Source organism: Hoplias malabaricus, chromosome 3, assembly GCF_029633855.1.
Source record: "Hoplias malabaricus isolate fHopMal1 chromosome 3, fHopMal1.hap1, whole genome shotgun sequence".
Lineage (NCBI taxonomy): Eukaryota > Metazoa > Chordata > Actinopteri > Characiformes > Erythrinidae > Hoplias > Hoplias malabaricus.
In genome coordinates this window covers 43230684-43258343 of record NC_089802.1, presented here as the reverse complement: position 1 = coordinate 43258343, position 27660 = coordinate 43230684, and the positions used below count along the sequence as shown (strand labels likewise).

The following is a 27660-nucleotide window of genomic DNA, read 5'->3' as shown; positions in this document are numbered from 1 at the left end:
AAATTAAGCACATTTATATTATAGATACATCCCGACAAGGCTTAAAATATACACATTAAAAGGTAGCCAGCTTCAAGTCTTTGACAAAAACAATTATTGCTTCTTCAGCTGCTGTTACTAGATGAGTTAAAACATCTTATTTTTATTATTTGTAGTAGAGCTGTACGATAAGGCCAAATTTTATACCACAATATACTTCTTAATTTCGGTCAATACGAAATAATTAGATATGGATACGAACAATAAAAAGTCCAAAGAAAAACTGCACAAGAACGGAAAGCAACATGACATAACCATCAAACAAAAACACCTTGGCTTTGTCAATATTAATATTTTTAAACTAACATTAAAGCTGAGTGAAATGAACTGATGGCAGCACCCTGTATTGAACATCAGTCAGTGACAGATCCTGTAAATAATGTATATTAAAATATTGAAAATGTGTTTAAAAGTCATAATGTTATTGAAACATTTTATATTGCGATATATATTGATATTGAATTATTGTCCAGCCCTAGTTTGTGGCTGAAAAACACTTCATTTGTGAAGATAGTTATCTGATAGTAAGTGATGCTGGATGAAACAATCTCCACACATTCAGGTACATACACAGTAAACTCACCAGTGTTAAATCAACACTATTAGTATTAAATTAACACTGTGAGTGTAATAGTTTAACACTCTCAATTATAACACTTATAGCGTTGATTTAACACTGGAGAATTTACTGTGTATAGTAAACAGATATATGAGACCATATGAAGGTGAGGAAGTAAACAAGACTATAATATATTTAATACAAGTGCTTGCGTTATGAATTAAATTATATATGAATTATAATTATAGCCTCTTACTTCTCACATGAACGCCGGTCCAGCTCTGTGATTGGAGAGATTCAGGTGAGGAGGCGGGACAACTCTAAAGTCTGTGCACTCTACATAAGATGTGGCAAAAAATTACATTTACTCATTTTATCCCTTACATAGCTGTGAGATTCTGTACCTCCAGCTCATTCACTGCTCTCTCTGTGTCCTAACTTCAGCCTGGTCATCTCACTACCCTTTCAAGTTCATAGTAAAGCCAAGAAACACAACTATAAAGGTTTAGGATTTAGAAATAGTGGTCCATTAATTTGCAGAAAAGAGTCCAACTCTAGACAAACAGGCACAAACCCCATTAGAAGATGACAGCCATGACCAGACCAATAAGGCAGACGATGCAGGGAAAGAAAAGAAGAAAGGATGTGAGAGAGAGAGACATTCTCGGTCTGTCTTAAGCTCGAGGTGCATCATGTGGAGTCCTCTGGGGTCGTGGAGGGGAGCTGGGTTTGATCAGGCTTCATGCTGAGATGTGTCTTATTATTTTTTCATTAGCTGAGGCTCGGTGACTAACGGCGTTAAGTAACTTTCCATTAAGATTTTATCCACTTTCATTTGCAGAGCTGCTGCGAAACAACTGATGGCTCAGGCTACGTTCACAAGGACATTTTGGGATCTGTCAGAAACAGGCATTGATTCCCGCTGCGGATTTGTTTTACTGCAGTGAGATCCGGGTCTGAAATTCACTTGGTAGATTCACATGGTGAAAGCAGCTCTTGTTTAGGGCTTGGAAGTTTAGAAGTGTTGTAGTTCATTTTATCAGCTCCACTGACAATAAAGGTGGACTTGTGGTAGTTGGTAGTGGTGCAGTTCATGTTTATAGTCAGTCTGTTGCTCTGCATAACACCCCCCCCCCACACACACACACACACTGTGATACTCAGGACTGTTTAATAAAAATAACATGTGCAGCACTGCTGTGTCTGATCCCCTTGTACCTGCAGGACCCACACTAACACACCACCAGGTCAGTGTCACTGCAGCTCTGAGAATGATACACCACCCAAAACATTCCTGCTCTGTGGGTTCCTGATCATAGAAGAACTGGGCGAAAAGGCAGGAACAAAGTATGCAGAGCAACAGAGAGAGGGGGGGATCCTGTCTGTAGCAGGTTGATGGACAGATGACGACCTTTATCATTCAAACAGGAAATGGAGCCCTGATTAAGACACATTTCCTCACTCAGTTAATGGGACAATCAGCACAGCGAGGGTCTTCAAGGTGGAGCTACGAGAGTTAAGTGTCAAACTCAATCACACAGAGCCTGAGGAGTGTATGTATGAGTGTGTGTGTGTGTGTGTGTGTGTGTGTGTGCTCATTCTTCTATCTAGCTTCTCCTGACTAATTAGTTATCTGCTCTATCCCAGAAACATTAGGCTAATTGAAACATGATAGTGCAGTTTTCTTTAATTACCTTTTCATTCTGACTTTGATGTGAGTTCAGACAGGTTTCCGTCAACACTCCTGCTGCTCTTTTACATTCTCGTGAACTACTTTGAGATTTTAAGGGGACATATTATATTTTCCACAAGCGAACGTAGTTCTGGGTCTTAATGAAACATCTGTGACTAGCTTTGGTCAAAATACCACAAGGATCAAACCCCACAGCAGCATTCTCCCCCAGTCTAATCCTCTGGAGTTGGTGAACTTGTGCCAAAACACTTACGCATCTCAGCGAGCTTTTGTCCTAGAAACATAATAAACATACCCCCAGAAACCTTAAAAGGTCTACTTTTCCTATATCTGGAGATCAAAAAGAATTTTATTTTTAACTGGTTGGTATAGAAAGATAATTAACAAGAGTCATGTCTCTCTCTGAGACTCAGACCCTGACTCAGACCATGGCTCACCCATTCATATTCATATGTTAATTGCATGCTAATCCGGCCACTCTTATTGGAGGATTACGACATGTGAAAATGACATACAGACTTCCCTCACATTATTGTTGCTGGGTTTGTGCTGAATATTAGCATATGTAGCTTATTGGGAACAAACATTTTTTAGGTAGGTGAAATATCAAGGCATGTCAGAACACCTCAGGCGTGGCTGAAAGGCCTCAGACTCCACAGGGTTAAACAACCCTGTTCAAACATCCAGGTTCAGCTTCTGTTCCTTTAAAAGAGAATGAGCCTCAGCTCGGTTCAGCGCAAGGTCCAGCAGTGAGGAGCGAGGAGCAGAAGCTCTGGACTTTAGCCATTTTCTTTTGGGTCTCTCTCTTTTCTGTTCTCGGTTTCTCGATATTTGATCAGTACTCTTCTGTCTGTCTGTTTCTGTCCTCATCTTTGCGCTCTCACTTAAACATGGGCCCAACGCTGTGATTGGAGAGACTCAAGGAGGAGGCAGGACAATTCAGAACATGTTGATCCCATGTTTACTGACGTAGGCAGACAATAGTAAACCAACTGGTCTTGTTTTATGGTTTGTGTGTTGGTAGGCACTGGCTCTCTAAATTGATGTGATGTGATGCATTGAGCAAGTGATTTCTCATGATATGTCCTGCTCTGAGGCTAATGGTGGATAATTATACCCTTCATTCTGTAGTCGATGTCATGCACATATTAATAATTCCTGGTCTAAGCCATTGCTTAACTATGAGAAAATGATCATTATTGTATCCTGTGGTAAACATGGTCAACGGAAACATCCCAGACCCACACTTATCGTCCATTCTACCTGCTCCAGTGACTATACATATATATCTACTGACAATCACAGATTGTAGTCTACCTATTGCTCTGCATACTTCATTAGCCTGTTCTCACCCCGGTCAGGATTTGGTGGGGTTGTGGGATAAGGTGGTAGTGGTGTGTTAGTCAGGTCAGCATTGAGAAAGATCCAGCACCAGATTATACCTGCTCTGTGGTGGTCCTGTGAGGGTCCTGAGCATTGAAGAACATGGTGGAAGGTGGCAAACAAGTTGTTTGAATGTTACAGTCTGTACCTGTAGAACTACAAATTACGGTCAGTGAAGCTGATGCAAAAGTAGAAGTAGAAGTCTTTTTTTTAATGTTTTGGCTGGTCTTTGTATATCGTACACATTTCTGCAGACTGTGTGATGTTTTAGCTTTGTGTTTTCATATTTTAAAACTGAATACAGGAGTGAGTGTTGTCGCGTGTGTTCCTGCTCTGATGGCTTTGCCCTTTACGTCCTCGAGGATCTTCTGAGGATTTTCCCCGCTCTGTTATACGTGATAATAGTGAGGGTTTTATAATCGCATATATATATATATATATATATATGTATATATGGACATTTATCAGCTGTGAGGATACGCTTGAAGATTGAGTCACACTAAATGTTGCCAGAGCTCTACTTACAAACACATGCTGTGTGTGAATGAATAGAGAGACTGAGGACTGAGAAAGAAAAGGAGAGGGAGCTTTTTTTGCTACTGTTGGTTTGAGAAAATCCAGGGGATGGAAGGACACACAAACAGCCGAAGAGCTCCATCAGCGACTTAATAAAACCACTGCCGTTTATCTCTGTCTTTAAGACAAATACTGTGAGGATAAAAGAGAAAGAGAGAAAGGAGGGGTGAGTGAGAGGCTTCCTCCTTTTTCCTTAGTCAATATAGCACCCTCTTCTCTGTCCACTGTAGTGTGTTGTAGATCCTGAAGCCTATGACTTTGTAAGTACATACAGTTTAGGGTTAGGGTTAGGGTTAACCTGTACTAGTCAATATACTAGAGTGTTGTGAACACAGACACTGACACAAAATAAAAGCATGAAAGCACTGTAGAAGCTGCTCAAGTGTCTAACGTCACCATGCCTCCCCCCTCCTTTTGTTGCTAAGCAACAAACTTTGGAAATGTCCAAATTCACTTGAGTTGTTTGTTCATCAGCATATCGCAAGGCAAAATAGTTATTCATTCCTAGGTTATGTGTGAATGTGGTGGAGTAATACGTGAAGAGTTTTGATCAGAGCACTGGTAGAACATCTCTCAGCCAATCACAGTTCAGGGTCAGGGCTCACTGTGGTATAATCAAAACGAATCGTCCAAAATCAGTGCCTGACCACGCTAATGTTCATCTGGCTGAATGTCATCAAATGCTCACAGTTTTGTTGCAGAATCTAGCGCGTATTCTCCCCCTGAAGATTAGAACATGTTTGAACTGCAAAGTGGGGCCTGACAGCAACCCCTTGATTACACTCCATTTCAGAAGAAAAGTTGGATTAATGGTTGTCCACAGACTGTGTGTTAAATTGTCCCCCATAAGTGGAAACTGCTGCTAGTCTTTGGTCAGACATTTCTGTCGAAATTGTGGTTTAGTTTGAACAATGGTTTCACTCATTTTTGTCTTCAACCTCATCCTGGTTCTTAAAGTCGTGGAAATGAGATTTTATAAGTGTGTTTACTTTAACAACTCAGACACTCCACTGAAAACAACCTGGGTGAGCAGGATCGGGTGTGTGCAGCTCACACTTATCGACTGCTTTGAAAAAGTCATTGTGTTGAGTTAAGAGGATTGGAGTGGAATACTTCAATTACTCCTTCCCTTTAAGTCTGACTCACACTACAGGGTCACTTCTCCTTCGGAGGGTCTGCTGATATCTGGGGAAGGGGGACCTTAAACGATGATCTTCCCTATCTTTCCTCTCAGATCTACTCCAGTCCAGTCAGGACCCATTGGTTGTGAACTGTAAATATTCCTGTGGACGCTGATTCTCTGGTGTGAAAGGCCATGTAGACGGCATGTGTATGTATTCACCTTAAACTCACATTGCAGTGTGTGTAAGCTCTGCTGTGTCCTTCTTTTCAGCCACGACTTCATTTGCATTTTTCTACTTCACTTGTCCCTTTCTGTGCAGTATGTACACACCACCTGCTGTGTTTGTTTAGATCTGAAGTCACGACGAAACCTTCAATGTAGTAGTTGGCGAAAAACTTGGATGTTGGATGTTTTGGATGTAACAAGGACAGTAAAAGCCCAGCCACATGGCTGTTTCTGATACACACACACACTCACACACACACAATCATGTCCGTGTCACTGCTGTGCTTACAATGATCCCCCACCCAAATAATAACTGGACAGCAGCTGCCCCGTGGGCAGAGCCTAGGGACAGATGAATTGTGGGGCAATAGATGAGCTACAGCCTGCAATTTTACACCCTTCCTGTGGATGTGAAAGGGTAGGTGGAACTGGTCAGTTGTAGAGTCAGCTTCTGTTTGTGGAAAAGATGAATTTCTGATGCTGTTTTAACATCAGATTTGATTTGTTTCATCATCTCTCCAGGAACTCTGAGTCAATTCTTACATAATGGAGAGTTTCAGCTAAGGTGCATTTGACAGCAATTTAAAAGCTCAGTATACACACATATAATCACACATCTTGTAAAACTGACACACTGGAGGCTGTTACAGTGGTTGCACTGTGCTTCACTTCATGTTGCAGCCTGAAAACGCTTGAATGTTTTTGAACGTAAAACTAGACCTACAGCAAGTTCAACACAAATTTCAGTCATACAGATAACTAATTCAAAACACTGGAGAGAGTTGTCTGTCCCCCTCCACTCCCCCCTACCTCAGACATGAAAGTCACATGAGTTGCCAGGTTGAGGAAACCTGAACCTATATGAACGAGTGCAACTTGAATTTAAGAAGTTTAGACCGTAATCGCTACAAAGTATGTGCCGTTATCAACCCATTTACACACAATAGAGTACATTCATTCATTCACTCATTATCTGTAACCGCTTATCCAATTCAGGGTTGCGGTGGGTCCAGAGCCTACCTGGAATCATTGGGAGCAAGGCGGGAATACACCATGGAGGGGACGCCAGTCCTTCACAGGGCAACACACACACACATTCACTCATACCTACGGGCACTTTTGAGTCGCCAATCCACCTACCAACGTCTGTTTTTGGACTGTGGGAGGAAACCGGAGCACCCGGAGGAAACCCATGCAGACACGGGGAGAACACACCAACTCCTCACAGACAGTCACCCGGAGCGGGAATCAAACCCACAACCTCCAGGCCCCTGGAGCTGTGTGACTGCGACACCTACCTGCTGCGCCACCGTGCCGCCATCAGAATAGAGTACATCATTTCAGTAAAACACCTACCCACTCTCCCACTACCCAACAAAAGGCAAAAAAGTGAACAGGTCACATTGACCATTTTTCCAACGTTTGCCAGCATCATATTTTACTTTCTATTTCCACCTTTAATGTTTCAATACATGGTGCAGATATTATCATCCTTATCAATTTTTCATTTACATATTAAATGTCATTATAGCAGGGCAGCACGGTGGCGCAGCAGGTAGGTGTCGCAGTCACACAGCTCCAGGGGCCTGGAGGTTGTGGGTTCGATTCCCGCTCCAGGTGACTGTCTGTGAGGAGTTGGTGTGTTCTCCCCGTGTCCGCGTGGGTTTCCTCCGGGTGCTCTGGTTTCCTCCCACAGTCCAAAAACACACGTTGGTAGGTGGATTGGCGACTCAAAAGTGTCTGTCTGTCTGTGTGTGTGTGTTTGTGTTGCCCTGTGAAGGACTGGCGCCCCCTCCAGTGTGTATTCCTGCCTTGCGCCCAATGATTCCATGTAGGCTCTGGACCCCCCGTGACCCTGAACTGGATAAGGGTTACAGATAATGAATGAATGAATGTCATTATAGCCATTGTTGGAATTAGATTTTCTGTTCCACGTTGAACAGGTGACTACACAAGCTTTTGAAATACTTATTTCTGACTTTGTTTGTTCCAAAAACATAAATCATGGAATTTACACATTTTTTTCGTAAAATTCTTGCATAAACTTTCAAGAGAAAATTAGCCTTGGCATTTTTCTTATAGTTCTGCTGGGCTCTAAGCTGTCTCCATCGTTCAAATACATCGGCAGTATATATTTTACTATGTCTCTGGTTATGAGGTCGATAGGACAGATTGTTAACTCTATTCACTTGCTTGCTTCCATGGCTGCAGGACGCTGCATTTGCCTACTGTTGTGTGTCATACCTGGCAACCCCGGGTTTAGCTTTACTGTGATTGGGTAGTGGGTGGGATCACAGGCTTAAACACCAACAGAGTTCTGCTCCTGAACAGACGTCCTCACAGAGGAATATACTGGCTGCTGCACTGCTGTCAGAGACACCAGTGCTTCAATTTAGCATGTTTCCTTCATCTTTGATGCAACACCCTGGCTATTTTATGATTTATTGCAGTAAATATATTACAGACGTCTCCTTTAAGTTCAAAAATCTTGCAGATGAAAAAGGAGAGTGCCTTGCTTGCATCATCCTGAGACCACTAGATGCCTCACTCTGGCCCGACATCGCTGAGCTCCACTCTAATGGACCTTGACCTGCGTTGAGCTCTGTAAAACGTGAAGAGCGCTTTCTGCCTATCCGTAACATTCAGCACACACACACACACACACACCTGCAGGGAGGGATCAGTCTCGCAACACACTGCCTTCACAGACTTCACACCACAAGCCACAGTTGCAGGGTCCTTCACCTGCTTTCAGAACCCACTCAGCCCCTCCAGCCTTGTCCTCTCCAAAGGAAAACATTCTCATCCTCAGTCTTTTGTGAACAATTTGTTTTCGCAACACAACAATCACAGTGGGAATTACAGTAATCAGATCGAGATATTAGTCCACGGTCTGCTGACTTTTCTATTCGCTCCCCGTAACCTGCATCAGAGGAAATTACAAACAAGTATTATCTTTAAAACAAAGCAGATTGCTTGGAAAAATCACGCAGACGCATCGCTGAGATGGACACGAGAAACGGGTTCACAGAAATCAACATCACAGACTCTAATGCACTGAGACAAGCGGATCCCCAGCCTGCTTTGTGTGTGAGCAGGGATTGCCAGAAGTGTGGTTCTGTAGGCAGTGTGTGTGCGTGTGTGTTTCCAAGTGGCAAGAGACTGGCCACGGATTTTCTAAAGCTGTGGACAGATTCAAGCTGTTCCTCTTGGCTAGATAGAGTAGCTTCTCCTCATGGAGGAAACATTTGCTCATATGAGGAATGTGCAGTAGGGAAATAGTCGGGTTTTCATTGTTATTAGCGTTATTAATATAAACATAAACATGCTTTATTTATCATTTCATAACATAGAGCAATGTGGCTGTGAAAACATTCACACACATACACACACACACACACACACACACACACACACACACAGAGCCGAGGCTCTGGTGCCTTGCTTAAGGGCACTTCAGCTGTGGATGTTGAGGGATGTTTCAACCTGACGACCCTGGTCCCAAACTCGCTTCTCTGTCCATTATGCCATGGCTGTTCAGAAGGGATCCATAAAGCCCTCATTAAAAGTGGTAATTTTATTAGGAATACCCACCTTAAGACTCCACCTTACAGACTGCAGCGAATTTGTGGATGTAGAGGGTGTGCTGCTCATCCTTTAACTCATCATCAGTGAATGAGGTTTAAGCACAAAGCCAATGCCACTATCTGACCACAGGTGGCATGGTATCAAAGTACTGGAGACCTCTAGGAAATGTGGTCAAACAGGGTGATGTTAGGCTCATGTGCAGCTGCGGCAGTGTCCTGTGTTATTACACGCTATCCTTTAGAGTCTGTAGAGGCTGTGTTTACAGCTGACACCTGTGTGTAATGGTGGGCGCCCCTCGCAGGAGCTGATTTGACGATCATGAGGGAAGTCTACAGACTGTGGAGTGCAGTGTAGTAACTGTAGAGAACAGAGCTGTGAGCACTCCTGAGCTTTAGACCCAGTCTCTCTCTCTCTCTCTCTCTCTCTCTCTCGCTCAGGAGTGGCTCATGGTTTGGTGATTTGTGGGAAATGTAGTGAAAGCTGTTTCCCAGTAAAGTCGATCCCTCCCCTGGTGCTTGAAGGATGGACGTCACGTTTCATTAGTCCGTCTGTCTTTAGCCTTTTGGGCTGACCGCGGAGTTACGCATGTTCCTTGTCGCTGGGCTCTCTTAGGCCTTTCTTTCCGTCCTGTCAGAGCACTGTTGAACTCACCCTTTCTCTCTCTCTCTCTCTCCCTCTCTCTCAGTCTCCGACGTGTTAAAATAAGAATTGCACTTGATTCCTGAAGTTTGAGTTAAAAACTCAAAATCTCTCTTTCTCAGTCCACCCCCCCCCCTCTCACACAGTTGTAAATATGTTCATCTCTTATTTTTTCTCTCGACTGCTCTCTCACTCTTTCTTGAACCTGTGTCATTCGTATCATTCAATGTCGACAGCAGCGCTTTAGCACCCCCCCCCCCCTCTCTCTCTCTCTCTCTCTCTCTCTCTCTGTTTTATTGAACTGTTCCGGGGGCTGGTTGGATGTTGCTGTCTGCTTGGCGGAGTCCACTAATATTCCTTAATGACGCAGCATCTGTCTCTGTCAGCGCTGTGTTTTCACGGCCCGATAAGCCGAGGAGCTTCTCCCTCAGACGCCCAGCCCCCGCTAAACAAACAAACAAACAAATCTCTCTCGCAAAGGAAAGATGTTAAAAAAAGAAAAGAGAAAGCACAAGGTCAGAGGAGCCACGTGCTATTCGCCTGGAACCATTTGGACGGTAATGAAGTGCTTAGGGGCGGTAAATAGCCGTCAAGGTTTCAAAATGACAGTGCGACACGCGGCTGATTATTCCAGCAACGGTAGATAAATGCTGAGCGTGGGATTAAGACTCTTAGTGAACAACAGGCTGGAAGTTAAAGGTGCTGCTGGTGTTTGTTTTGTCCTTTTCTTCCTTCGTCCTTGGGTTAAGGTGGATCTTTACAGGTTGTGATGTGGTAGCACTCAAAACAAAAGGTGTTCTTTAAACAGAGTTGAACAACCTCATAGAAATGACTTAAGCCACTCCCACTTTCGTACGTTTGTAGCTTGTAAAACGATCAGAACCAGACTCACAGTGTCATTGGTGGAGAACACAGCAGCACCCCCTTGTGGAGCAGTGTCGAAATGAGAGTGAGTATGTGAGAAATAGCACCCCTTGTGGTGCAATCCCTAACTGTGATGGGAGTGACGGCATGCTGGCATCACCACATCTCTCTCTCTCTCTCTCTCTCTCTCTCTCTCTCTCTCTCTCTCTCTCTCTGTTCTTGTAAGGATGAGTGTATGCTCACCATCCATGTACTTAAGTGTGTATAATGTGTGTCTGCCAGTGAGAACATATTGGCATATTGGTTTGGATTGGGTCTCTACCATTCTCTCTGGATCAGTGCAGGGTGTGAGTGTGTGTGTGTGTGTGTGTGTGTGTGTTGGCCCTGGTCAGCAGATCTCTTGGCCGAGTCCAGACAGCAGACCCTTTGCCTCCTGTTACATCCTCCCTCATCTCCCACCACATCCAATTTTGTACGGAATACTGAGCAATAATTCCCACTGTCGTTTTAACGTGTAGTGTGTTGTGCGTCCACGTGGGGTGTTATCTTGGCACATACCATGGTTTTTAGAGTGTTCACAGTTCCATTTAGAACCACTGGAGTAAAAACAAATTTTTAAAAATAAGATTTTAAGACACGTCTTTTTTCTGTAATCTATGTTTATACATCTTTTAAACATTCTCCTGCTCTTTATCATTAAACGGCAGCTGTTGTATATTATTACAAATGACAAAAGTTCATTAATTCGTTATCTGTATCCACTGATGTAGTTCAGGGCCGCGGTGGGTCCGGAGCCTACCCGGACACACATTCACACACATTCACACACATATTCACTCACACCTATGGACGCTTTTGAGTCACTGATCCACCTACCAATGGGGGGTTTTGGAAACACTACTATCCTCAAGAACAGAACAAATGGATCACATGCTTATGCAGCACTTTTTATTTGATGGAATTCATAACAAAAATTCATAAACTCTTCTCACTTGCTGTTTTCAGACTATTAACCTTAAGACTATTTTTGGTTGAATAAAATGACCATTGTCCTTTTTATTAAAATACAACAGTTACCAGAGGATGGTAATTTTGAATTACAGTTATACATTACGCAACGATGCTTTAAAATGTATTTAAACACATAATATTTTGAAAAACTGAGGGTCGTGCAGCAGGTAGGTGTCGCAGTCACACAGCTTCAGGGTCCTGGAGGTTGTGGGTTCAAGTCCCGCTCCGGGTGACTGCCTGTGAGGAGTTGGTGTGTTCTCCCTGTGTCTGCGTGGGTTTCCTCCGGGTGACTGTCTGTGAGGAGTGTGGTGTGTTCTCCATGTGTCTGCGTGGGTTTCCTCTGGGTGCTCCGGTTTCCTCCCACAGTCCAAAAACACACGTTGGTAGGTGGATTGGCGACTCAAAAGTGTTCATAGATGTGATTTAATGTGTGCGTGTCACCCTGTGAAACACTGGTGCCCCCTCCAGGGTGTGTTCTTGCTTTGCGCCCAGTGACTCCGGGTAGGCTCTGGACCCACCACTACCCTGAACTGGATAAGCACTTACAGATAATAAATGAATGAAAAAATGAATGTGTTTTCACCTTGAGAAAAGTATAGTTTGGTGACCTACATATCACTAATCACCCAGTAAATCCCACAGATGTTGCGCTCGCTGTGTGAAGCCCTTCAGTGGTCTCTAAGTAAAGCGTTCAACATTATCGACCAAAACAGTTAATGGGTGACATATGAAAGGAAATACCTGAATAAATGAGTGGAGAAACATAAAGACACTGCTTGACTGCCCTGTGTTTCAGTCGGAGCTCAGCCTGAGGAGCTCTGTGGGCTCTGTCTTGGATACTGTGGAAGGAATGATGGTGATTCCCCTCCATTACTTTGACATACAGCATACAGGGACAAACACAAGAGCCCCTCTGCACCTCTTTGGCCCCTGAGAACAATGCAAATAACACAGAGTGTCTTAGAATGAGCCATTACAGCGTTCCCATGCATCTCTTTATTGGAGCTGAGTGTAGAAAGCCCAGAGCACATATTAAAGGAGTGAATATTGATTTAGAAACAAATTTGAAGGCATTTGGAGAAGCGAGCTTTTAAAACGCGGGGGGCTTGTAGCCAATCAATTTGATATCAGCGCGCTCTGATATTGGCCTTTTATGTATTTTTGTGAGAGTCGCGTAATGACTTACTCTATATAGCCTTCCAAGTCTGTGTGTGTGTGTGCGCGCGTCTGCCCACGCTCTATTTTTTGAGCACCCTAATGACTTTTTGCCAGGGCTTGATAATTGTGTCCCAAAAATAATGAGCAGCACAGTTTCAAATCTAGGCTACGAAGGCACATCCCTTTCTTTTTTGCCGTCCTATTAGAAATAGCAGCATGTCGCATTAACAGATTAGCTCGCGCTGCCCCCATTCACTAGAGCTGACATTAAAGGAGTACTCCAGTGTTTTTCAACCTGATCCCCATCTGCTTCTTCTGTACCATACGTTTGATTCTCATAGGAAATAATTGCAATGACTTTCTCTGTATTTAGTAAAAGACCTGAAAACCCGTTAACTTGAAACACACTTAAAATGGAAGGTGCTCCTGCACTTTGTAATCTTTTATGAGACCACCCTCTTTTATTTAACTTCAAAACTAGCATTAGGTAAAAGATGTGTCTGAGGGGGTTATAGCGGTAGACAGTACAAAAGCAAAAAGAAGGTAAAATAAGTGAAAATATTCAGAGATTCCAAAAACTGGAATTTAAGAAAGGACAGTGTCATGGGTCTGAAAGAAAAGGAGATTCAAAAGTAAAAAGATTTGCACTACACACTGAAACAGGACGTGAGATATGCAGGAAGGTCATGTGGACTGATGACTTGTGATTTCTTGAAGTCTAAGAGACTCAAAATTTAACATATGTCTAAGAATGAACTTCATATGTGTGGAAATTACACTTGCTGATTTATCAAAGCGAAAGCAACTCTCCAGACTTCAATAGAAGCTGTAGTGAAGGACAATGATGGAATGAGACAGTTTGGTAAATCAAGTTAAAGAGGCTTTTGGTCTGTGAAAGGAATGTTTCTGTGTGTATTTCTGATGCAGATAAATGGATAACATAACTGTTGTTTTGCTTGGAGGCTACAGAAAAAGAAATGGTCTCTGACTTTTGCACAGAATTGTGTGGTTCAGTTTGACATTATTGTTGTTTACTTCAGTAAAGTACAGGACAAAACTTTGTATCTCCATAAACCCAGTTTTAATCAGAAGGGACCATGTGGAATGTTTAATGTCCATTTCAAATGATGCTAAATGCTATATGCTATTGATACAGCAGTCAGGTAAGCCTTGGCGTAAGAGCCCACAGGGTGAACAGACCCTGTTTCTTTTCTTGGTTGTGGAAATTGCCATCTTCTTCTCTACCCAGCGTTCAGTCTGACAGAGACGGATTTGTGGGTAATGGAGTCTCTGGGGGAGTGGGGATAAGTGGGAGTCCCGTGGGCGTCCAGGCGGTGGTGGACTACAGAGCTGTGTGCTGCTGAGTCAGACGGAGAGAGAAAGCAGCCTTCCACCTGTAAATCAAATGGAAATCGCTGACACGCTGAAGACAGGCTTAGCCTTAAATCCATCCTTCCCTCTGTCCACTGTCCTTCACCTTCATCCCCCTTATTGAGCTAGACCTGTCCATATTTGGAACAGGGGAATTAACAGTTTTATTGCTGTTAGGGAAATGAGATACATATTAGCTACATAGTTTCAGATTGTGCCTATGTGTAATCATTGCTTTGTGATTAGCATGTCGCTAATGTGTTAGCTTGAAAAAAACTTCAAAATGCTAACAGTAAGACGTCAAACAATTTTAGCCACCTTTTTTTTTGCTGTAAAATAGATCAAATCCTGTCAAACTGAGGAATGAAAATTCTGGATTCTTTTACACATACAAGCTAATGTTTGCTCAATAGCTGGACACTGGTGTTTCCCCAATATAAGGAAAAAATGCTAAATAATTTGATACAAGATGTTGCCAGGTACCGCAACCCTGAAATGGATAAGTGGAAAAGATGATGATGATGTTGCCAGGTGTGTTTTGCCCTATATTTTCAGTATTCTGTCCTCAAGTGAAATATGCATGCTCCTCCCACAAGTGTAGTTATTGTATATCAAATGTAGTCAGGTTGGAGACACTCATTTTGACCTGAAGAAAAACTATACCTTATTTTAGTCAAAATCCTAACGTTTGCATTGGCTGTATTGTTAGTTTTGGGTGCTTGTTTTTAGTTAAAGTAGCTTTGGAATGACAGCTATATTGAAGCCATTGTTTCAGTCTGATGTAGATGTGTGTGAGTGCCTGGATGAGTGTGTGAAATCGTCCATTAGTGAGTATGAGTGACTGGGTGAGTGTGTGGATTGTTCACAAGTGTGAATGACTATATGAAGTTATCCATGGATGAAGATTATTAGTACTAAGAGGAACATTTCTTTAAACATATGCATTAAAACTACTACATATTTGGATGATAAACTGGACAATACAATAATAAAATTGAGAATAATACGATCTACTAATAATAATTAATATGGAAAACAAGAATTGGGAAATCAATATTCCATTGTTATTTTTTCAATGCATGAATATGAAGATGAACCCTCAAGGATATTTTTTGCGATGTGGCATTGAACTAATGAATGTAAACTGAATTAAGTACAACTTTCCTTGTGTTGTAGAAAGAACAAACAATATAAATCAGTGGGAGGATAAATAAAGTCAACATTGTGTATGAATCTTCCATGGAGCGCTATCTTATAGGAGCTGTCTGTACAAGACTTGATAGAATTGATTATGACGATGATTTGATCCGCTAAGCTGATTGAAGGTGGCTGACCTCTGCTCTCTGCCCTGTGTCCTGTGCTCTGTGCAGATTTACAGTGAGAAGAGGAGTCAGTATGATGTGAAGAAGAACTCTCCCAAGGAGCTGGTGGAGAGAGTGGCTCGGGACATCGCCAAGCTTCTCCACAGCAAGAGGAAAGCCCTGGAGGTGAGTTACCACATTCTGGGGATAGCTCAGTCAATACTGGATATATTTTTAAAAAAAGCTTCACTCAAGTTCCTCTGAGCATCTGAGTTGCTGCTTAAGCTGTTTCACCAAGGGACACATTCTCTTCAAGTAAACATTGCTTTGCGTGGAGTGGAATGTGTTACAGATAAATCCAGATGTTACAAATAAAGAGTGTGTGTTTAAAATAGGAGCAGGATGTGAAATAAACTGTAGAAAGTACTATTACAGTGCACACAGATGAAGGAGCCTCTAACAATATTACAGTTTTGTTTTTTTTTTTGGTGACTGCCAGAGATCAGCATATTATTGTTCCATTACCCCGTGGTTTACTAAAAAAAAATATATATTTTATGCTTAGATGCGGCAGTGTACTAAAATAGTAGTTAACTGCTATAAATGCAGCAGGTAGGTGTCGCATTCACACAGCTTCAGGGACCTGGAGGTTGTGGGTTCGAGTCCCGCTCCGGGTGACTGTCTGTGAGGAGTGTGGTGTGTTCTCTCTGTGTCTGTGTGGGTTTCCTCCGGGTGACTGTCTGTGAGGAGTGTGGTGTGTTCTCCCTGTGTCTGCGTGGGTTTCCTCCGGGTGACTGTCTGTGAGGAGTGTGGTGTGTTCTCCCTGTGTCTGCGTGGGTTTCCTCCGGGTGACTGTCTGTGAGGAGTGTGGTGTGTTCTCTCTGTGTCTGCGTAGGTTTCCTCTGGGTGACTGTCTGTGAGGAGTGTGGTGTGTTCTCCCTGTGTCTGCGTGGGTTTCCTCCGGGTGCTCCGGTGTGAATGTGTGAGTGTGTGTTGCCCTGTGAAGGACTGGCACCTCCTCCAAGGTGTATTCTTGCCCTGCGCCCAATGATTCGTGGTAGGCTCTGGACCCACTGCGAGGGTTACAGACGATGAATGAATGAATGAATGAGTGCTATAAATTATGTTTGGATGCCAGGCAGTATTAGAAGTTATGGTAGTATTCAGAGCTCAAATACAAAAAAAAATAAATTTTTAAAGTAAAAAATATTTGATCAATTAATTCTTCTTCAGCTTATGAAAAAATAATTAAACTGGTGCCTAGTGGCCTGAATTGATCAGATTTTGTATTATATCTAATTTTAACATTCTAAAGGCTACTTCCATGTTAAGCGTACATTGGTTTAATCAGGGACTACAGGGCAGTTTTAGATTCTCCGCCTGTGAGTTGTATTTAATTAAAATAAAAGCCTTACTTATCCTTTTAGGAATCTACAGTGTTATGTTAATAACGTTATTCAATGTATGTATCAGGACATAATAGAGGTCTGCCATAGTAATGATCAAAATTAACCATGAGTTGTGAAGTTTTTGATAGCTAGCTAATAACAGAAATGGGAAAATGCAGGACTCTAATTGGCTAATCCTGCAGCCAATAAGATGGCATTAAACAAATTAATGGACTATTTTAGTAAGCTTTTCTGGAAGTATTTTCTGTAGATAACTACAGAAAAATAATACAAAAATATCTTAGGGACAAAAGCAGTATTATTTGAGATATAAATGATCAGTTTTACTGTATGGGCTTTCCATTCATGATTAAACATTTGCAACTCTCACCATATATTTGGAAGGGCGGGGTTTAAACTTGAATTCCTCCAGAGCTACGCCTATGCCTCATCACTACATTAAACCCCAGCAATCGATCCTCTGTCTCTTCCAATGAGACAAAATTGGATTTCTAAAAACATATTATCGATGCCCACAGTGCTGTATTAGCCTGCTTAACTAAGCAGGTAATGAGATCGCCTTGTGCCAGTCTGCTCTCCCCAGATGTCTTCAGGATCTCTCCCCAGTGCCGCACGGCTAGCCCCCCACCCCCAGAGCCGGCTTTGGGCCAGACCTCAACTGTGTTTACTGACTTACAGTGAGAGTTCAGTGAAAAATCACATTTCCACAGTTTCCCACTTACTCCAAATGGCCAGAAAGGACATGATCAATCTCTGAAATATTCAACTGCCAAGTGTAATTTTAATCAATAATGAGTGAATTGCTATCATTACTACACTTACTACCGCAACCAGTGGTAGACAGTTACTACCACTATGTACTGATTTTTTTCTGAATTGTATTTACTTTGCATTTTAAAAAAATAAATTTTTTTTATGATAATCAAAATGTCATATGCATTTGCTGGACTCTTGGCGCTGAGCGCGGTGGCTTTAGGCTCTTGTGCGGCTTCTCCAGAGAATGGCATTCTATTGCAGTGACTTTTTTTTGTTCCAGGTTTTTTTTGTGCATCTGATATTCTACACTTATGTTGTTTAATTTCTACAACAAACGATTACAAATATTCCCCTCTCCTGCTGTAATGTCCTAAGAGAATGTAATGTACCTTTATGGAACACAACTGGGCTTTAAAACCACTTTTAGTGACAATAACGTACCTCTACTGTACCTTATTTCCGATAGTGTACATCAGCAGTGGGTGCAATGTAAAGTAGCTGCATTCACAGGTTTTGGGAAAAGTCCACAAACACTTGGTGGTATACTGTAATTTGTGGTGAGTTTAAAGGGGACATATGTAAAACACAGCAACAAAAATAAGTATTTGGTTTTCTGAGGATTAATAAATTACAGAAGGTGTGATGTAAATCATGTAATGTATAAAATGCATGGACCTGTATGTTACTCAGTATGTAAGTATTTTTTCTGCGGCTACGTTTATAATTGTACAGAGGTAATTGTAGGAAGTTACTTACAGTAGAGTTGTTATTTTACCCAGGTATCTGTCCTTTGTATGCTTTGTATGCTCTACTCCCCGCTGGGGTTTATGCATTATTCCCAGCGCTGCAGTGCTAGTGCTATTGCTGCCAAACTGCAGGTATCAGGACCAGAGGTGAGGAGATGATCATTTTTTCTTTCAGACCTGTGCTGGTGCGGTTTGATGAGAACTTTGTGTGACAGGCTGGATTGCCACGAGAAACGAGATTTGGGCTGCAGCTGAATTAAATTCTGATAGCGACACGCTGCCTCTGAGCTTTCACCTGGGGGTAATGTGAAATTACACAAACCAGGATCAGAATTAGCGCCACATCAGTCGGCTCACATTCCCGGAGCGGGCACACGAGTGCTGAAGTAGTGAAGGGAGGACTGTTTTTTTTTTTTTTTCTTCTGAAGGTTTGGAGAGCAGTGCAGGTCTCTAGAGGACGGACAGCAGCGGGGCGTGTTGAACAGCACAAAAACACACCGGCATCTCAGAGTGTTTCAGACAGGACCAGACAGGAGTGGTGCTATGAGGTCAACACTGTGCTAGAGGCCAGACACAACCATCACCCAAACCCCTACAGACAACCTGCTGCAGAGAGAGAGAGAGAGAGAGAGAGAGAGAGAGAGAGAGAGAGAGAGAGAGAGAGAGAGAGAGAGAGAGAGAGAGAACTAGTGTCAAATGAAAATGTCCCTTCAGGCAAATGGGAAATGCGAGGAAATGAAGTTCTGAAATTCATTGATTTCAAAATGAGCAGCAGGAGGGAAATAGGGGAGAGAGAGAGAGAGAGAGAGAGAGAGAGAGAGAGAGAGAGAGAGAGAGAGAGAGAGGACGATGTGGAACAAGAGTGTGTTAGAGAGAGCGAGTGAGAAAGGGATGTGTAAAGAGGATGAAAGAGATAGAAGGATGCGGAACAAAAATGGGAGAGAGTGAGAAAGGATGTGCAACAAGACAGCGTGTGTGAGAGAGAGAGAGAGAGAGAGAGTGGATGTAGAACAAGTGTGTGCATGTTGGAGAGAGAGAGTGATGAGAGCATAGTGGTAGAAGGCAGGAGAAATGATGGAGCGAGTCGTTTTTCTCGTTCTTTAATAAAAGCACATAAAGTGTATGATATTGAGTGCTTTTATGGCGATCTGTCTACCTCCCCTCGGTCGAGATGTCAGTAAACGACCCGCCGTCATCAGTGCGAAAACATACCGCACGTAAAACATAATGCAAATAACTTAAAGCAGGTGCTGTTTAGAGCCTAATAAAATCAACAGGATTTATGACTCTCGGGACAGAAATAGAAGCAGCCGGAGGGTCTGGATGGAGAGAAGTGGTAGTGACACATTATCTGCACACACAAATAGAACAGAGAGAGCCGTGATATTAACGGAGGTTTCATACCAAAGGCGTAAAAGGCAATGCCACTGATATCTCAGAACTTGCTCATAGTTAAAGTCAAATTTAAACAGAAATCTCAGTATGTTTTAATACCTTATCGAGATGTGAATATGAGTGTAACCGGGATATTAAGCAGTACGATAGTTTTATCTCAGGATAAGTGCTGTCTGTTTAACACATTAATGTTAACACATGCAGGAAATTAACACGTAATGTTGTTTTTTTTTAACACTAATTAATCATTTTTCAAAATATGGCCACAACTTCCTCCCAGAATTTACACATTTAACACAAGTCACTGCTGTTGACCTCAGAAGGCTGATCATTTATAATCCAGGCTGAAATATGTATTATAATGAACACTCAATCATTATAAATATAATTTCATTGTTGTTGATCGTACATTGAGTCTTTTATTGTATATTTAGACCTGTTTTAAGAATGCTGTAGCCCCCCAATTCTTTCACACCACGGTTCTGTCTCCAGACAGAGGTTGGCTCTCGGTCTTTATGGCTTTCTTGGCGGAATACGCAAACGTGGTGTTGCCAGTAATGCCGTAAAACATAAATAGCAAATAGCACTAAATAATGCGTTCCGTTTTGAACCGACACGGGGCGCGTTGTGCTCCGTATTTTTGAGGTCATTTACATTTCAGACAGAAACACATAGTTCTCTCTCAGCCGGAGCGAGGGGCAGATTCTCCACGGCTCCTGAACAAAGAACACGCTTTTCATTGGTCGTCACCTTTATGTAGCCAATCAGCAGCCAGAGTTACCTGTCTATCATTCAGTGCTGCAGCCAATGGAGTCAGAGTGCCTCCTACAGGGGGTTGTTTTGCGGCAGCGCTGAGAGCATCAAGTCTCAGAATCTCAGAATCTCTTTATTTCGCCAGGTATGTTAAACATACTAGGAATTTGTCTTGGTGACAGCAACACATGTATGACATGTAACACGTACACAGACTGTTAACAAAAACTCTAAAAGAGGTACAATAAACAATAAATAGACTAAAAAAATACAGTTAAGTACTAGAAAAAAAAAGAGCGTTAAGACATAAATTAGACAACATAAAATATAAATCTATACTGTACAGATATGAGTATGAGTATAAATTTTTCCAGATATTCCTAAAGTAGGTTATATTATATATTGTTGTAGAAGTACAGAAATAGAACTTCTGTACAGCTGTGCAAAATAGCATAGTGCAAGTGAGTAAAGTGTCCTGTTCAGTGCAGTTATGTCCAGTCGGTTTAGTTCAGTGGTTTGGAGACTCAGAGGTGTTCACTGTGGTTGAGGAGAGCTACAGCTCTAGGAAAGAAGCTGTTAGCATGTCGTGTTGTGCTGGTTTTGATGATCCTTAGTCTTCTACCAGAAGGGAGAGTCTGGAAGAGGTGATATCCAGGATGTGAGGGGTCAAGCATAATTTTGCGAGCGGCATAATTTTGCGAGTCAGAGCTGAAACTACAACTGAGAACTACAACTCTGCTTTAGATAGAACGAATGGTATTTTGTGGCTACTTAATCTGTACCTCGTCAAAGAATTTGATGCTATGAGGCAATTACCCCAGACCCCCCTGGTTAGATCTTAGCCCCTTTAATCATTCATCTCTAGTGATGGCCCTGTATAAAACTATAGTTATATATAGCTACTGTATATAAACATTACTGAAGGCTTCAGTCTTAAGAAGCAACAATGAGCTTAATGATGATTAATCACAGCAGAAAGCCCTACTACTACCACAAATAATAATAATAATAATAATAGTAATTTCAAAATAGTAATAAAATAATATTATTTCACTTTATAATGTGTTATACTTAAAGCCAATTTGTTACAGACCAAGAGTTAAACTAATAAATAAATATTCATATGAAAAACAGATGCATAAGATGCATAAAGGAATAGGAATAAAACAAGACAGTAACCGTATTTCCTTAAAAGAGGAATATGATAAACAGATGAAAATGATAAACAGTAAAGGTATGAAATTCAGTCAGTCAGATGTCTTTAACCGTGGATCTAAATGAGCTTTCAGTGATTAAAACTGATCTGAGGCGGAAATGTGTCTGACACGTGCACTGAGATAGTCATAGATCTGAGGAGTTTAACAGATCACATCATACACAGCTAACAGAAAATGTAAACCAAAGAGGCACTGGTTAAAAGTGGTTTTCCAGCTCAGTCTGTGGTTGCTGTGCTTTAGCTCCATTATCTAAATGCAAATGAGTCACACCGTTACATAAAGATTTAGATTCAGGATCAATTCTCAGTCGATACAGGCAGTGCAGTCTGCACTTTCAGCCCTCCCCCGTTCACCTCAATATCACAGTGACGTCACAGTCTTAAAAAATGACTTCTATAAAAATGACGTCTGTGATGACTTCATTCTGTAAGATTAATTTGTTTATAAGAGATGTGTCTGTGATCGTATTTAATATAGACTTGTGATTACCTTTTGTTTGTCACGGTATCTGAACTAAAAACTGGATTATGCTGAATATGAATATTATTTTGATGAATATGAATATTATTGACGCTGAAGTTTTGTTTTTCATACATCCCAGAATTCTGTATAAATCTCTCTCTCTCTCTCTCTCTCTCTCTCTCTCTCTCTCTCTCTCTCTCTCTCTCTCTCTCTCTCTCTCTCCCCCCTCCTCCTCACTGATAGAGGGAGGTGTGGTGTTATCCTGAAACATGTGTCACTCAGGATGACTAGTCTTTTTTAGCGAGTTCCCGGGGCACGCCGTGGGCTTCAGTTGAGTCACGTTAACCCTTTATTAAAGCTATTTCTGTGTTTAATCCCTTTTAATGGGGAAGTGTGACACATTTGCCTTTTGCACTGTGACGCTTCTGAGAGTGAAACACTGTCTGTGTCTGTGAGGGGCTCTGAGCTGAGTGTGCTCTCTTAGTCACAGGTGGATTATTGAAACACTCATATTATTTATTGTAAATGACATATGATTAATATGATAAATATAACCAGGGACAAGAACAAATGAGGTGAAGGTTCGTTTCATTTTGAAGAGGATTTATTATGATCATTCTGTGTGGTCTGAAAATGACTTTAAATGAAAAAGGTCAATAATACACAGCTTTGTAGTGTTATAAGTTGTAGAGAGAGTGTGTGTGTGTGTGTGTGTGTGTGTACTCAGAAACTATCACAGTGCATCCAGCAATAAAGCAGCAGCATCCAGCAGCATGACGCTTGTTTTATTCAGTGATAGAAGATACAGTGGCAAACAGAAGGCTCCAGTTTCAACAGCTGATACACTTTAAAAGAACAAGATTGACATTTTATTGCTTTCCCAGTAAACATTTAGCTGTTGATTCAATGTTGAAATAACGTAATGACTACCATCTAATCAATGTTTTCTTAAGGTTGAAAATGAAAGTTGAAGAGAAGTCCAAACACAGACATTGAAAATTGACGTATTTTGGATATCCATTGACGTTATTAATTGGTCGCCACTTAACTGAATTATTAAAATGGATTTTGGACATCCATTGACCTTTAAAATATGTCCTTGACAGACTGACTATTTTCACACCTTTTTTGAACACCCAGGGACTTTCCTTGTTTACTGGGTTAATGACTTAAAGAGAACAAACACTTAAAGGATATGTCCAGTAGGACAGCGTTTAACACTCAGATTTGTTTACAGCTGAATGGACATGGCTATTATGAAGAGCACATTTTGAATATGAGAGACTAATGTAGACTATGACAGATCGTTATTCTGCTATTCGATCGTTTTGCCAGTCTCTAAACTAGCTGACACTGCAGAAGCTGACCCACTGTTAGTCTGTGGTCTGGACACACCCCATCAGTCCTTCTGACTCAGCGTCCAGCTTGTTGGGACAGCTGTGAGGTCATATTCCTCGTGTCCTGAAAACATGTCCCAAGACTTACTGGAAAATCAGAAGTCAGCTTTGTCAGAGTGCAGTAAAAATAGATAAACAATGAGACAGAAATTCATTTTTGTACAGTTTTGAACCTCCTGTGTTGGTCAAATGCTAATATTCAGAATATAAACCAAATAGTTTTGTTCTTTGGTGCAGGTGTAGAACGTTTATTTCCACGGTTTTTATTACGTCATTCTAAATATACTTTGCTCTCAAAACTCTATACAGATGATTCTGCAAATAACATCCACTAGGGATGCAGCAGTTGGTGAAATCCAATGAAAAAACATATCAGCCATTTCCATTTTCAGTCATTGTCCAGTTTTAGCGAGGAAGATGAACACATTTTCAGTGTGAACATATTTTTAAATGGACAGCTCTTTAGAAACTCAGCAGAAGCATGAATGTTTTCTAAGGTTTAACTGTCAGATATATGTTTTTTTTTTATTCAATTCTAATATTTTTCTTCTGATTGCCTCACAGTGAGTTTGTCTGATGACGAATTTTAGTGCATGAATTTAATCCGATTTTCTCATCCCCTGTGTAAACACTGTGTGAGCTAAGTGAATTTTTAACACATGTCAAGCCATTTGTGAGGAAAATATTTAACAACATACTTTTATACATTTATGTCAGTTCATAATTATTCTACAACTTTTTCAGCAGCATTTTCAAATACAGCACTGAAAGACACATAGATCGTCAAACTGTTGCTATAAAGAATGCAGAATTCTAAAGACGTTTTGGAGCAAACATCTACCCTTTCCAGACTATAATCTTGCAGACTGTAATCTTTTAGACCTGAGGTCTTCAAATCTGGACTTTTGATCCAGGCTCCAGGCCGGGATTTTACAATGGCCAGCCGGTATTACACTTCACCTGGCCCATCTGGTCCAGTAGCGATCCCAGCTGTGGTGTAATACTAGCCAACGATTTGAAGACCTCTGTTATAGACTGATATTATAAACTGAAGTTGTAGACTAGTTGCATAGACTGATTTAGTAGACAGATCCTGTGGAGTGATTACGTAAACTGATGAGTATTTTAACTTTGGACACTTCAGCTGAAGACTTCTAAAGGTAGATTTTCTAGATGGATCTTGTAAACAAGAATGCATTCTCACCATCCACTAAAAGGGTCTTTAATGTTCAACTCTTGATCGCCTTTATTCTGAGGAGCGCTGGGTTTGGAAAGAAAGTGCTGTGCCGAATGTTTAGTGAGTGACTGGACACAGTGTGATGGGCCTGTCTTTGTGACTGTGTTGATGGGAAGTGAGTGGCACTCGGTGGACAATGTGCAGAGATGGAGAAAGTGCACGTGACAAAGTGAATCTGACTCTCACCCCCCCTCCCCCCAACTCCCCACCTTTTCAGTCTCGGTCCCTCTGTCTTAGTCCCTCTCCCTCTCTCTCTCTCTCTCTCTCTCTCTCTCTCTCTCTGTCTGCCTCACACTCTCTCTGTTGGCCTCTCTCTGTCTATCTTTTTCTCTTCATCCCTCTCTCGCTCTCTCAATCTGTCTCTCACCATGAAAACTAAGCTGACATGCAGACAGACGGTCAGGGAGGGGTTTGTCAGCTGTTGACATGTGACCGTGTAATGGAAATGATAAACACACACACACACACAGACTCACGTATACAAGCAAACACACACCGACAACTGGGAAGTAAACCCATGTTCACACACCCTCAGACATACAGTGTTGCACAAAAGTCACAGGCCACACATTATACATTTAATTCCAACTAAAACAGACAAGTTGTTTTTTCAGAATCAGGAAACGTACAGTGAAACAGTCCCATTTTCACATTCATTCATTCATTTATTCATTCACTCACACCACTCCAAATAAACAAAGCACTGTTTCTTAAAGGCTACTTTGATAGTGAATTGTATTAACCAAGGGTGTGGCTTCTGATTTTATCCCTGACAAATGGAGCAATTCTTATAGATCCAAATGATTTGGAGTACAATCTTGTGAGAGTGATACACATTAAAATCCTAGAGCATCATTTCCTTCTCCTACGAAGTTGTCATTTGGAGACACCTTTATTTTCTTCTGACAGTGACAGTGTGCATCCACATCATCAAACACGTGTCCACACTTCTGCGCTGCTGTCATGAGCCGCACTGCCCCAGTGGTCTGTGTCAGGATGATGAGGAACTCTCCTCTCGTTAGTGAGGCGGAGCCCAAACACTGATTTAATGTGTGTTTATTTTTGGGCCCAGGACGAAGGAAAGAGCGCCTGGCTAAATTTAGCCCTCCCTGAGATCAGGGGCTTGTCCAATTAAACCAGGGCAGTGAGGCAGGGGACAACTCTCCAGGGACCTTCAGAACTTGCAAAATGGCCAAGTGTGTGTGTGTGTGTGTGTGTGTGTGTGTGTGTGTGTGTGTGTGTGTGTGTGTGTGTCGCTGTGGACCGTCTTTTGTTCCCACAGACAGACTTTCTTGCTACAAATCGATATTCGGAATGACTAAGGCTCCTTCCTGCAATAATAGATGCTGTTCTTTATTCGGGGTCCTGTGTTATTGTGGGATAAAGGACGCAGAATTACAGGGTCGAGACCTGCAAGAGATACATATCGCCGCTCTCCAAAAAATGTTTGCTGTCCAAAATGCCCACTTTATTTGATTTTGACTTTATTTAATTAACAGAGAAAAACACATAGTAATCAACATCATTATTTATATACAATGTAAATGTGCCAGATTTAGCCAAATGGCTCGTTTTCATCTGAAGTCCCTGAGTAGACTAAAGTTATTATACAAAACTGTCAATTTCACTCTGACAGACAATGAATTATCTATAAAACAGCACACATTACAAAAAAATACAACACACATGACATGATTAAAACTTATGCCAATAAATCTGTGTAATAATATATATATATATACAGGGGAACCTCTACCTACGAACTCATCATTTGCATGCCAGTAAATAACAGTATCGTCTGCATACCTTTGGCAAATAATTACAGGAAAACACATCTTTGGAATATTTAAACTAAATAGTAATGGAGAAGGCAAAAATACCCGAAAAACATCTTTAAATCACATACATTCATCTAAAAAGACAATATTCCCAGTGACTGAAGTTTTTCTTTTGGCCCATGTTTTGTGAACTCTTCACAGAGTATAAATCCTGGAGACACATAAGAGGTCAAAAAATGATTGGGTGCAGCATAGATATGATGGCATACACTTGCTTCTGCCATATTCATCTGACCAGTGCTGCTGACCATGCTCCCACACAGGATTATGGGAAGTGGAAAGCAGTGAAGGATACGTCTATATTGCCTTCAGAGATAAGTCAAACGGATGAACCTCAGCAGGCAGCATTTTAGACAAACACTCGGTTCAGACGTGACTGAGCGGACACCCACCTATGCGTCCTGCCTTAGTAGAGTATATATATGATGTTTCAGACACTGTCAAAGTTGAAAGCAAGTTTTTTTTTTTTTTTTCCGTTCCACTTTAAATGGTGAAGCAGTTACATTCTGGTGCCTAACTTTCCTCACTAAACAGTGCAGGCATCAGCCTAGGCACTGAAACATAACTGCTGCACTGTTTAATGTAGAGTGGAAAATGCACAGAAAAAGCTGGTAAATACATGGAGCTGTTGTTTTGGAACCAAGGCTGTTCTGTTTTGTACAGAGAGTTTTTCCTCTAAGGAATCACTTCATTTTGTAGTTTAATGCTGTCCTGTAGGCTAAACTTTCTCAATCTATATCTGTTTTTTTTATTATTACATAGCATTTAGTTTAAACCCTTCAAAACTGCCACCTCACTGGTGGAGTGGAAATCAAATCTATATTTGTGATTGATGTAGTGTAATAAAACGACCAGGTCTAGGAAACAGACATGGCTCTGTGTTTGAGAAACGTTTAGAGTCTGTATTGAGCTGCTAACCA

At 41.5% G+C, this 27660-nt stretch overlaps 1 protein-coding gene across 1 annotated transcript in view; it reads left to right on the top strand.

Moving 5' to 3' along the window:
* Positions 1-27660, top strand: part of cacna2d2a (calcium channel, voltage-dependent, alpha 2/delta subunit 2a) — a 275566-nt gene that overhangs the window by 62424 nt on the left and 185482 nt on the right. The window contains exon 3 of the mRNA XM_066664996.1: positions 15600-15716. Within this exon, the coding sequence (XP_066521093.1) occupies positions 15600-15716 (117 nt within the window). The remainder of the gene's footprint in view (positions 1-15599; positions 15717-27660) is intronic.